The sequence below is a fragment of the Sporothrix brasiliensis genome (genome assembly GCF_000820605.1).
Source record: "Sporothrix brasiliensis 5110 chromosome Unknown Cont20, whole genome shotgun sequence".
NCBI classification, from domain to species: Eukaryota; Fungi; Ascomycota; class Sordariomycetes; order Ophiostomatales; family Ophiostomataceae; genus Sporothrix; species Sporothrix brasiliensis.
The window spans coordinates 4,213,836-4,226,690 of record NW_024467139.1 but is presented as its reverse complement, the minus strand read 5'-3'; the positions used below and the strand labels follow the sequence as shown (position 1 = coordinate 4,226,690).

General features: G+C 51.0%; 4 protein-coding genes across 4 annotated transcripts; 2 read left to right on the top strand and 2 right to left on the bottom strand.

Annotated features, from left to right (window-relative positions):
- Positions 1-2,775: 2,775 nt before the first annotated feature.
- On the top strand, positions 2,776-4,742 carry SPBR_06889 (uncharacterized protein; the record flags this gene model as incomplete). Its single annotated transcript, XM_040765145.1, has 5 exons — positions 2,776-2,843; positions 2,953-3,112; positions 3,213-3,380; positions 3,446-4,180; positions 4,662-4,742. 5 exons carry the CDS (start codon positions 2,776-2,778, stop codon positions 4,740-4,742), a joined length of 1,212 nt encoding a protein of 403 aa, XP_040617129.1.
- A 3,389-nt stretch (positions 4,743-8,131) lies between these two features.
- Positions 8,132-9,761, top strand: SPBR_07078 (and tpr domain containing protein; the record flags this gene model as incomplete). Its single annotated transcript, XM_040765332.1, has 2 exons — positions 8,132-8,821; positions 9,273-9,761. 2 exons carry the CDS (start codon positions 8,132-8,134, stop codon positions 9,759-9,761), a joined length of 1,179 nt encoding a protein of 392 aa, XP_040617128.1.
- Positions 9,762-10,791: 1,030 nt separating this feature from the next.
- SPBR_08019 (uncharacterized protein) lies at positions 10,792-11,086 on the bottom strand (the record flags this gene model as incomplete). The annotated part of the gene is made up of 2 exons (XM_040766269.1): positions 10,792-10,799; positions 10,828-11,086. The coding sequence occupies 2 exons, from the start codon at positions 11,084-11,086 to the stop codon at positions 10,792-10,794; spliced, it is 267 nt and encodes an 88-aa protein (XP_040617127.1).
- A 403-nt stretch (positions 11,087-11,489) lies between these two features.
- SPBR_07856 (uncharacterized protein) lies at positions 11,490-12,148 on the bottom strand (the record flags this gene model as incomplete). Its single annotated transcript, XM_040766110.1, has 3 exons — positions 11,490-11,708; positions 11,952-11,984; positions 12,098-12,148. 3 exons carry the CDS (start codon positions 12,146-12,148, stop codon positions 11,490-11,492), a joined length of 303 nt encoding a protein of 100 aa, XP_040617126.1.
- Positions 12,149-12,855: the final 707 nt, after the last annotated feature.

The window sequence follows — 12,855 nt, the reverse complement described above, 5'->3', positions numbered from 1 at the left end:
TTTCCTCGAGGTTATATTACGGGACGAATAACGAAAGGTTTTCCTCCTTACTAAGAAGGTTTTTACTACGCCCGGAAGCCCGAGCCCGGTATCTCGAGGCCACGGTATAATAAACGCAGCACCTGGAGGCTGACGTTGTACACCGACAAGGTGCCTAAGGCACCATAGATAGTTAGATAGGCCTTAGCGCCCGCCCGTATACCCTTATAGGGTGGTACTTTTCAGTACACTGTGGCGGTTAAATAAACCAACCAACCAACCAACCAGTCGTTCAGGGCCCCCTCCCCGCCCCCTCCCTCTCTCTCTCTCTCACTCACTCCTCCTGAAGAACTCAGAGGTAGCTTGCCTTTGCACGCCCCTTGCTTCTTTGTTATTGGTATGCCTCGTCCGAAAACACACTCCGAAAGTCTCTCGGAGGACCCCATCCACAAAAAGGATGCGAAAAACAGCTCTTATCTTAGGGCCTATGGCGGAGCACCTCCCCTTCCGCTCGTCACACTCATCGACAGGGACCGTGGATTATCCGGCGTGCTTGAACAGGAAAGGACTGCGTCCAACCTGGTCATCTGCCTTTTTCTACGACATAGTTGTTTAACAGGTCGACATCCATTCCCAATCCTTCCACCCTGTCCTTGCTCTATTTTCTTCCTCTTCGACCTCGACCCACCACCCTGGTCTGCAGTGTGCATGTACATATACGACCTAATCTGGGATCGTCTTGCTCGTCGTAGTACATAAGACGCGTGGGACAAAATGGGACAATGCGTAAGGTGTTGGAGACCCAGCCGCTGGACACCCTTGAGCCAGACCAGGAAACGGACAGCTTTATACTTTGTAGAGCAGGGCCTGCTTGATCTGTAGTTTGCACAAAACAAACCCGTGGACACCATCGACATCGTGGGTAGCCCACGTACGTCGTGAGTTTGTAATCCGATGCCGTTCTCTTGCCGTAGATTGGCCACCGACCACAATAGGTGAAGGCTGTGTTTATATAAAGCCGCGGACGGCCCATGTAGAGTACCTCCTTCCGTGCACTGCATTAATCTGTCTTTATTCCTGCGTTTGTACAAGAATGAGACCGCTTGACTGTCAATCTGGCCTTATAGTTCCCCTGCTCCGCAAACACATATTTGTAGCCGGTCACTGACACCTGAGCAGTGCATAACGCGGCACATTGTTTTTGGTGGCCTGCTCCAAATAGTTGTCTGCGGATAGTCCGAGTTTGTGCACGCTCCAACATCCCCAACGGTTCGAGAAGCTTGTGTGTCTCCTATCCTAGGCAGGATGGGGAGAGCCAAAATGGACGAGGAGGCGGCTGCGAGAATACGAAAAACTAGAGGTGATAAGGTATCGTGGAACTAGGAGACCCCTTGCCCCCCTTAGATGTGCTGGAACAAAGGGTTGCCTTTATTCTTCTTGAGACTCATAGCAATTTCGCTGACGTTGGACTGAATGCAAGGATGAGTTTGCACGCCGAGCCCAAATCGCAGCGTTGGCAAACAAGGACGCAGGATCCAGCAAGGGAAGCCAACAGATTACCAAATACGCTGGACAAGCAAGCCAGCAAGGGTGCAGCAGCCGAAAGTGAGAATCAATGTGAATTGCAATCCTTTACTAGAGCATGGCATATTTCGAAGGAGGGCTGAAGTGTGCGAACGCCGATCTGTCAGCTGTACTTCCAAGTAGTATGTATGCTGCTTGCCATAAGAGCGGAAGTGAGAAGCCAAAGGCGTGTTTGTCTTGCGCGCCTTGTCGGTTTATTATGCAAATTCCGTCGTGTGGTCGTTCGAGTTTCTATTTTCTGTCGATGTCCCAAGCTTTGTTTCTCTACCCAACAAATATGAATATATATACACCGACCGGGCACCCAGATACCTGCTTTTACTTAGACTTTGAAATCGTTTGTGGGACAAAATGCGATGCTCGTACTTTGAAGCGAGAGATAAGCGAGCTGCGCGCAGGACAGCATGTGTGCTAGGCGAGTAGCCTCAAATCAGGCACCGGGGGGGTTGGGAAGCTCATGTTTGGCATTGCACAGTGGGTTAACTGCTCCGTTCCCGGCCCATAAGAAATTTCACTGGAAAACGAGAGTGAGAGAAAAGGCTTCAATCGACATAACCTCGCCAAGGCGACAGGTACAGTCACAACGGACATATACAATAGCTAAGCAAACCTCCAGGAAATTATTATCGCCAATCAGATTGCCTTTTTCTAAAGCGTCGGTATCGATATCCTATGTACCGACGTACGACATATGTGCGGTGTTGTTATCAAAGTATTACCTGCTAGATAAATACATATAATATCGCCGCCATGCCTGTAAGTCATCTTTTCATGGCTGGTATAATGGTGCCATTCCGATCTCTATCATAGATGTTGCACCACTAGCTAAATTTACTACACGTGACATCACGTCGCGAAATGGCTACCACTTTTCTCCACACTATCAATTTCCTGCTTCTAAGTCTTACCTTGTTTTGTGTCCCCCCGTGTCCGCCAGCGATTGGACCACCCGATTACGAACCGCATACACCGCGCCGGCCTTCTTGTTGACACGATCTTATCATGCGTGGCCCGTAATGCAAGCAACGTTGTTGATGCCGACAAAGGTTTTAGGCCCGTATCGACTTCCTACGCGCCCCTCCCTCTCTTGAACACGACTATCGAACTGATCGTATCCTATGGTGTGGTTGACGTGTTGTACGTCAATACAACGATCTACCAAGCAGACACTTTGCCATAGCCGCTTCGGTCGCCGTCAAAGTCGTCGCTGCCATGGACCCGAGCATACAGCGCGCTCTCAACGAGAAGCTGTACGAGAAACGCAAGATTGGCGCACTCGAGTATGTACAATACATAAGCCTACCTTACAACCCCGTCGCCTTCCCCGAGAGACACACTGCATTGCATTGCTCTGCGCCACCTGTAGCTGACCATATACCCTTCTGCTAGGCTCGAACGCTCCATTCGCGAGCTTGTTGCTCACAAAGATACTGCAACTGTCGAAGCAATCCTCGACCAACTATGCAACGAATATGCGTATACTGTCCACCAGCACTCCCGTAACGGCGGCCTAATCGGACTGGCGGCTGCCGCAATAGCCCTTGGCTCAGTGCGTACTTGTCCTGATCCCTTGTCCCTTTCCTCTCTTCAGCTCCCCGTAGCACGTTGCGCGTTCTCGCCCCAAACTCTGCGGCTAACCACTTTCATAGGAACTGCCACGATACTTGGAAACCATCGTCCCGCCCGTGCTGGCCTGTTTTGTCGACCAAGATGCTCGCGTGCGCTATTACGCTTGCGAAGCCATGTACAACATTGCAAAGGTTGCCAAGGGCGAGATTTTGATTTATTTTAACCACATCTTCGATGCCCTGTGCAAGGTGCGTCGCTTCATGTTGCTCTCACTGGCTCTACTCCCTACTGATAGGTCTCCCAATAAATACAGCTTGGTGCCGACTCCGAATTATCGGTTAAAAATGGTGCCGAGTTGCTTGACCGCTTGGTCAAGGATATTGTTTCCGAGTCGGCTGCCACGTATGTCTCGGTTCTTGTCACATCCGATTTCGAGAGCGGGGACAAGGGATTCGACCAGGACGATGTCGACCTTCCCACCGCTTTTTCGTTGAAACGATTCATGCCGCTCCTGAGGGATCGCATCTTCGTTCTCAACCCCTTCACTCGGACATTTCTCGTCGGCTGGATCGTGCTTCTAGACTCCATCCCTGACTTGGAACTGGTGGCATATTTGCCAGATTTTCTTAGTGGCCTGCTGACTTTTTTGAGCGACGCGAATCGTGACGTGCATATTGCTACACAAACCTGCCTAGACAAATTTCTGGGCGAAATCCGAAGGATTTCTCGCGTTAAGAGAGGCATCGCTGACAGTAGGAAATCCAAGACGAGGGGTGATAATAAGCACAAGCTTGTTCAAACTGAGACTCCTGAAAGTGTCCTAGCACATGTGGAGGATCCAGCCAAAGGCTTTCATGACAGCCCCGACTCATCTACCATTGCCGCAAACGCCCCAGCGTCAGTTCTTTGGAACGGTAGCGTCGGCAGTAAAGGTAACGATGGCTCTGGAGCCGATGGTGACGATGCCGATGATGGAGAGGAGGCCGAAGATGACGACTACCACAACAACGATGCCGACGAACCTGATGTTGACAGCGAGGACGACTGGGTACCTGGCCAGGATGTCCATATTCATTACGGCGCTATCTTGGAAATTTTGACTGATACGTTGGACTCACCCCAGGGTATGCTAAACGGTTCTTCCATTGCTTTTGTCAAGCAGCTTCCTCACCTTCCCTTAACCCTGATTGTATTAACGGTCTTCGTCTTTGAAACGTAGGAGAAGATGGCCTCTTAGAGTCACTGCGCTGGATTGTCGAGTTTTTGGACATTTGCCCCGAAGAAGTCCTACCTTTTACCCCCAAGATTCTTGCTCATTTGCTTCCAGCATTGGCAAGCGGAATCGAAACCATTCGGCAGGCTGCCGTTCGTGTCAACAACTCTCTTATAGACTACGTTGTATCTCTCCCTGCCGACCAGGAGGCCGGATTAAGTTCGACGCTGCCGCTCCGAGCTGCTAATGTTACACCCGCCCAAGCTGTTGACCGCCCGGATGCGAGCAGCAACCGAGCTTCCTTGTCCATCTCCAGAGATTTCGATGGGACGAACCCAGCATCATCATCTCTTCTACCCACAAGGGCCGCGTCGGCTACAACAACGGCTGCATTTAATGCTAGAAGATCACCAACACCGTCAACTGACCGAAAGATTGTAACGGGACCGTCTCCTCAACCGGAACTGGATTATGCCGCTGCTGTGAACTCTCTAACCCTGCTATTTTTAAACGATTACGAGGCGACGCGTGTTGCGGCTCTCACGTGGTTGATCATGCTGCATCGCAAGGCGCCCAGAAAAGTCCTGGCTTTCAATGACGGGACGTTTCCGGCCTTACTCAAAACTCTTTCAGATCCTGCAGAGGCCGTTGTGACGAAAGACTTGCAGCTACTGTCACAAATATCTCGCAATAGCGAAGATGACTACTTTTCGAACTTTATGGTGAATCTTCTACAGCTGTTTTCTACGGATAGGAAGTTGCTAGAGACGAGAGGTAACCTCATCATACGCCAGCTTTGCGTCAGTCTCAGCCCAGAACGGATCTACCGGACCCTTGCCAATTGCATAGAGAGAGAGGAGGATGTTGAGTTTGCCAGCATCATGGTCCAAAATCTCAATAACAACCTGTTAACAGCACCGGAATTGGCTGATCTCCGCAAGCGTTTGCGAAACTTGGAAACGAAGGATGGGCAGACCTTTTTTGTCGCTCTTTTCCGCTCCTGGTGCTACAATGCCGTGGCCACGTTTTCGTTGTGTTTGCTTGCTCAAGCCTACGAGCAAGCTTACAACCTTCTTCAAATCTTGTATGAACCTCCGTGACAAGCCCCCTGTGCTTCATACTGCACATGATTGATGGCATATATGTCAATGCAATAAGAAATAAACTAATATGCTGCCATAGTGCTGAATTAGAGATGACTGTGAACATTCTCATTCAGATCGACAAATTAGTGCAGCTGCTGGAGTCACCGGTTTTTACATGTAAGTACGATCTAGTAGTTGGAATGTAACAAAACAATTTTATTTTGTTACTGGTTTAGTTGTTCGTTCGCCATTTTGACCATTTTATACAGATTTGAGGCTGCAACTACTTGAGCCGGACAGGTTTCCCCATTTGTATAAGTGCCTGTATGGTTTATTAATGCTGCTTCCCCAGTCGTCTGCGTTTGCAGCCCTTCGAAATCGACTGAACAGTGTTAGCTCTATAGGCTATTTGCACACTGCTCCGAGAGTGTAGGTATCCCTGTGTTTTATTGACATCCCGTGAATCGACCACAGAAGTAGACGAAAAGAACATAAACTAACTTACGGTTCGCCGTGTAGAAATAGCACACCTGCAAGTGGGCCAAACTTTGATCGGCCGAATAGACTCAAAGGAAGAGAAGATGGCATCATCCGGTGGGGCGAGCTATTGGAAAAGTTTCGGACCGTCCAAGAACGTGCACGCCGGTCGCAGAGAGCGTTAAGTGGCCACACGACAGAACCCGTCGACGATAGCTTGCCTTTCGGGCTGGGACCCGATTTTCGAATCAGCGATGGCGTTGGCGCTCTGGAGCACAAAAATACTCGGGATATAGGCCCGGCGGCCAGGACTGTTGCTGGAGGGCCCCCGGTTCCGGTCAAGGATACCTCTGTGCAATCAGGACCCCCAACCAAGGCAAAATCAACCCTTGGGAAGCAGCTCGGGAGGTTTGGCGGTGCCGTGTCTGGTAGAGTGAAACGTGGTCACTGAGTGAACCGGCAACGCATAGGCGTGGTTTGCCCTGGGAGCAATAGGAATTACACAAAGTGATCAAGGAGAAAAGCAACATGTGTCGCAGAGAGGCCACGCGGTGACCGTGGCAAACAAATCCAAATCGCTGCACACAAGACATGTGAGTGGTGGTTCATCTTGAACGTTTAGGCGTGGCTTTCTCGACCAAGCCTTCAAACATATTGTCACGTATTTGCGTAGCAGCTTGCAGCTCTGACTGGAGTATCTCGAGTTGCTGCTTGGCAAGCTCCGTATCAGGAGGGAGATTTCTAAAGGCGTTGATTTGCTTGCAAAGAGCTTCGTCGTATTCCGAGAGTTTCAAAAATATCGTCTCGTCGTCTTCGAGCTGTAGAGTCGTGGGTTTTGAAAGCTGGGCTTGGACACTGGTCGCGTCTTTTATGTCTTGGAGACGCGAGGTTTCCGTTTTTATTTTGCGTTGCAGCTCTAGGTTTTGTCTCGCCAGGGGTGCCGACGGCCTGTATCCATCGCGCTCGTGGTCATCAAAACGGCTCCGTAACCTTGAGGAATGGTCACCAACGTGCGCATGAAGGACCTCCGTTCGCGAAAGAGCCTGCTCGAGCTGGAATAGATACATGTCCAGGTGAGCAAATTCACGGCCTGTTCCTGTCGGTACTGGGATAGTAACTCCAAGCTCGACGGATGTGGCAGCTAGTGCATCAAGCGCCAAGTGCCCTTCACGCGACAGTTCGCTCTCAATAGCCGCAACAGTTCTATCTGCCGCATACACCGGAGACATATGTATGGCCTTTGGTTCGCTGTTGCCATATTCTTCGGCTTTGGAAAGCGTCCGCAGCGCCAACGTTTCAAGGCTCGAAACGTGTCCGAAGTCTTCATCGACGCTTTCATTCAAGGCTGAGAGTGTGACGAGGGCCTTTAGCGTTTCTGAATTGCGCTCAAAGGGTGGAGGTGAACGGTTGGGAAATATGGATGACAGCCAGCTGTCTACATAATTCCAGTCTTTGGCTGCAGAGGAGGCGAGACGGGCGACAGATGGAGAAAAAATGGCAGCAGATGTTGGTATGCGTGCCATTCTGCTCGGCTTCCAATTTGTTGGTATAGCAGTTTGTTTGGAAGGCACGAATTGTACTAGCCGGGTTCTAGAGTCTCTCGGAGTACTATATGTGGTGGTATCACGTCAAGGAAGGCACATATGCTGATATATTTACAGATTAGCACGCCTATATGGCTTATTTCAATAGCATTCGAAAATCTCATCTCGATAAATGCATTTCCAAGGCATTGTTTAATGCTAAGTAAGTCCGCCAGTTACGCAGAGGCTCCTTATTGGTCAGTTACGGAGTACGTATATTGTACTCCCACAACTTATTGGGGGCCTCCGTACGAATTACTGACTATTAGACCTGGCCCTCGAAAAGGCCAGGTTGCCTACTGTAACATGCCAACCGATAAGGCTACATAATTAGCTTCAACGACAGATGAAAATGTGACGCAAGTAAGAATTTGTGCCGCGCTCGCTTCAGTCCCGAACAACTCTTCTACCCTCAAAATTGTCCTTAGGGAAACTGACAAAGAAAGAAGCCATTGTCAAATGCCCGGGCAATTCCTGGATAACTACTTAGCCAACCGCTATTTCAACCCGATATCCCTCCACCACTAAATACGGTCGCCTGCCGCCTGTGCTTGACACAGAGCAGCTGGCTATTCTCTCCCACAACCCCAGATATGCTTCACACAGCTCGCACTACCTAGCTGCCGACACGACACGTCACAATGATTATCAAGATTTCGGCAATAGCACTCGCGGTGTGTGCTGTATCAGCCCTGATAGCAGATGACATCCCGGCAGATACGCCTGTGACCTCTCTTCTTGCATCCGCTCAGAACCATCTTTCCCGGGGCGAGACGGGCGACGCACTCGCTTACTACGATGCCGCCATTGCGCGCGATCCAACAAACTACCTTACGTACTTTAAGCGAGCAACCACTTACCTTAGCCTTGGCCGCGCACCTCAGGCCACCGATGACTTCAACACCGCCTTGTCTATACGACCTGGGTTTGAGGCTGCTCATGTCCAATTGGGGAAGATCAAGCAACGTGTGGCTGACTGGAACGGAGCCCGCGACCAATTGAGGCGAGCCAAAGATGCACCAGATGCTGCGGAACTTTTGGCTGCTGTGGACGACGCCGAAAATGCTGCTTGGGCGGCGGAGGCGGCGGAAGCGAAGAGCGACTGGGAGGAGTGTGTTAACCAAGCCAACATGGCGATAATGGTGGCCACGAGGGCTGCTTCTTTACGACGTATTCGCGCCCACTGCCGGTTTGCCCGGGGTGAGGTTGAGGAGGGCGTTGGCGATCTACAGCATGTGCTTCATTTGAAGCCGGGCGATGTCTCGCCATTCCTTGTTATCTCAGCCATCAACTTTTACGCCCTCGGTGACCTTGAGAAAGGCATGTCGCATGTGCGCAAGTGCTTGCAGTCTGACCCGGATTCCAAACCTTGCAGGGCTTTACTGCGGCAGGAGAAAGCAGTCGAAAAGACTTTAGCGAAAATTGAAAAGGCTTTCTTGAAGGATCAGCCCTCGACGGGGATCATGCAGCTTATCCCAAGTGGCGACAACCCAGGCCTTCTCCAGGAAGTCAAGGATCAGATTTCCATCCTGCGCAAGCAAGACATTCTTCCTGAAGCAGGGCCTAGCGATCTTATTTCTAGGCTGACGGGTATGGCTTGCGAAGGTTACTACAAGGCACGCTCTCCCTTCTCTCTCTAGAGTATCCCGGGTGCCAGTTCATGTTATGACAGAGACTAATGCAGGACAGATGAAAAGCAAAAAGGCCTCCTCCTGGTGTGAGGATGCGCTTCGTTATGACGGGCACTCCCTGTATGGCCTATTGCACCAATATAAGGTGCAGTTGGACGCTGAACAGTATGAAGCGGCTATAGAGACACTGAAGAAGGCCAAGGAGGCTCGTGTCGACCAGTCCGATTATATCAACACGCTGATCAACGAGGCCGACGTTCTGCTGAGGCGGAGCAAGATCAAGGACTATTATAAAGTTATAGGGGTGGCACGTGATGCCGATGACAGACAGATCAAAGCAGCCTACCGCAGGCTTTCTAAGCTTCACCACCCCGATAAGGCAGCTAAGCAGGGCTTGACGAAAGAAGCCGCAGAGAAGAAAATGGCCGAAATTAACGAGGCTTACGAAGTCCTGAGTGACCCTGAGCTTCGTGCGCGTTTCGACCGAGGCGACGACCCGAATTCTAAGGGGCAGCAGAACCCGTTCCAGGGCAGTCCCTTTGGTGGACAGCAGTTTATGTTCCAACAGGGTGGTGGGCAGCAATTTAAATTCCAATTCGGACCTGGTGGCGGCGGCGGCGGGTTTCCGTTTGGGAAATAAGCCGACTGAAATTCCACACCACACGTCTTGCGTTTTATTTGATATTTTTTTAACAAAAAGAAATTTGGACGGACGTGTATGGGGCCTCTTTAACTGAATATTCCTTCGTATTCTACCCCGACATGTGGTCCTTTTTAGTTGTTAATTTTTTTTTTTTTTTTTGATAAAAGTAAAACAAATAACTGTGGCTTTCTGTTTACTTGACGGTGTTGTTTATTTCATCGCCGTTTTAAGTTGCATATTACATGACCTTAAATCGGAGTCGAGGTGCAAAGGACGGGTCTGAGGCTGTGCTCGTATGTAACGTTTTCTGTAAAAAGCGAGATCACACAGGGTGATGGGTGCAAGAAACTATTTCAAATACTAGAAGTGTGGCAGTCGTAAATCTACTACCGAGATCATATGATACAAAGATTAAATCCAGTCGTCGCTTCCACCCCTCGCCGAGGGACCAAAGCTGTGAGACTTTGATATGGCCCATGTGGTTGTAGACAAACACATGCATATAAAATATAACAAGATGTTGTCACAACTCCCCACTATGTATGTAAACACACCGTGGTCTTGCTTGCCACTTTACTGCCACCCTTGAAGTTTTTTTCAGCTCCCTTCACACGAAGTATCAGTCCTGGCACGGGACGACCTACTTATTTGGACAGATTAAAAAAAAAAAAACTACAAGGTAGACTGAATCCGTAAATGTATAAATGTGTAGATATCGTCCAAAGATTTCCATGCCTTCCCCTGTGGCGACAGTAACAAATAGCCATAGGCCTGGGGCTGGGTCCTGTGACCTGGATTCCTGGAGCCTTCATCGGTTCTACTGCCCCGAACTATTCCTGCGAATAAAATACGCCCTACGTATTGGTTAGCAAGTCATGCATTTGAATTGCCGAGCAGGTGGCACCCTGCTCCCTGGGCTCGCACGGGAATACGAGCACATGACAAGAAGACGCAGCTAGAGGGCGAATATAGACATACTTGGAAGCTTCGTACGCAGACCAGCAGATGGCGGTGCTCGGCATTGTGGTCACAACCCTGGGTCGAACACCTTTAAAAAACCCACGGAGTCCCTCCCGCGCGTGGAGAAGACGGCAACCGGCCATAAAGCTGTTTACGCTGCGTAGCTCGGGGTCACCGGCGCTTCCGCGGGTCTGCAGCATAGTCTTGATTACGTCCATCGGTGTCGTGAGGCCGGCTGCAACCCCGCCGGCAATAGCGCCTGCAAAGCAGTGCGTCACAGGGTCGTACTTCTTGGTAGGGTTCATAGCGGTGGAGATAGACTCATAGGCAAGAAATTGGAGCGCGGTAAACGGAACGGTCATGGAGAGTGTTGTGGGGTAAGAGACGTAAAAGGCGGCAATACCCTCGTTCCGATAGACGTATTTTGCACAGTCCAGCATTGAGCGATACATTTTGCCTGACCCCTCTATTTGCATACGCTGTTTGATGACTGCAGTAACGTACATTAGCAACTTATGAGCGCTTCTTGGAGTGCTTCCGCATAGCTGGCCAAAGAAGGCAGCGGCTGACGCCTGAAGAGTCTTACCGTCGAATGGGTTCATCAGGGCATCGCTGGCAATAGTAGCACACGCTCCGCTCGTTGCTATCGAAGTCAGCTTTTGGGCCCTTATCAAATGGTAAGAACATGGCTCAGTTCGCACAGGCAAATGACTGCTCTGGCATGTATACCCGAAAAACGGGCGGACGTGCATCAAAGGGACAGCACTAACCGGCAGCTAGAGGGTGGTGTGTGCCGACTTTATTGCCACCCATGACATGCTTGACAGCCTCGTACGTCGCAAAGTAAACGGCATGAGCTGGGCCGGCCCCGACGACTACGCTGGACATGCCCCGCCATAGGCTCGAGATACCTTCGCCAACGGCCATGCGGTAAGTGCTCTGTATCAGGCTGGTATAGGCGGGGCCACCGCTGGGGCTTATAACCTGCATGCGTGTCTGGAGAAGGGGGACAAAACGATTAGTCTGGGAAATGTGTCGTGATGGGAAACTATGAAGGGAGGTGTGCCGCAGGGTAGCGAGCACTGTCTATTTACCTTGATGGCATCAATTGGGTACATGACTGTGTGTTCCTGTGGCTCCTGGTCAGTATCCAGAGGCTGGATTGAGTGTCAGGATGCAGTCAAGCGCGGCAATCTGGCGCGGTTGTTCTGCTCGACTTCTACTCACGGCAATACCAGCAAACGCTCCCGCCGCCATGTTCTGGACAAGGGAGAAGTTAGGTGGTAGGGATTCATAGCTGCAGAGTTTGAAGGAAGGACGTCAGCAAGCATTGCAGCAACAAGTGAGGGAGTGTGCATGACTCTCAAGCAAACGCACTCGTAATCATCGACATCCTCGACAGGCTCGGCACCTGGCTGAGTCATCTGGGCCACAGCAGCAGACGTGCCGCCCAGGGTCTTGTCTTGAAGAGCCAGTGTGGCGATCGTCCTGGGCCGGGCGGGGCGGAGGGAAGAGGCAGAGAGCAAAGAAACGACGAGCTTGGCGAGTTGTCTCTTCTAGCGTCTGCGTCCTTGCCTCAGTCCACCAGTTTTGTTCTGCGGGCGCTGGGCGGCGTTTATTGGAGCCGTGTGCGGATATGCAGCGCGTCAGTATCGAAGCACGTTCGTTGGTGATGTCGGCCGACAGAGGCTGTCTGATCAGATAAGACGGGGAGAAGGTTGCGACGGCAGAAATATAAAGGTTTTGCGGTTTGCGGTTTTGCGGAGGTTGGTTGAAGACTGCAGGCGACGATGATGGGTCGTGATGGTTTGCCTCGTGGCCGGCTCTTGAGGCTCTGGTAATCGCGGCCGTGGTGTCGCGCCCCGGTAATGCGTCGTGTTGGCCTAGCGGATCGGATCGTGGAACCAATGCTCTGGGCGCTGCGAAATGTTGCCGCAAGATGGGGGAGTCGGTTGCGCGGAGGAGCGGATATCGGATCAGCTGCAGCTATTCTCACGGACGGCAGTGGAACAAAGGTAGGTTCAAGATAGTATGGAAAGGTTGAAGACAGTTCAGACCGGGGGTTGGATGCGTACTCCGTTTGCGATTCAAGGAAATAAGGCGCGAGAGACGGGGGAAGGGGGATGCCAGC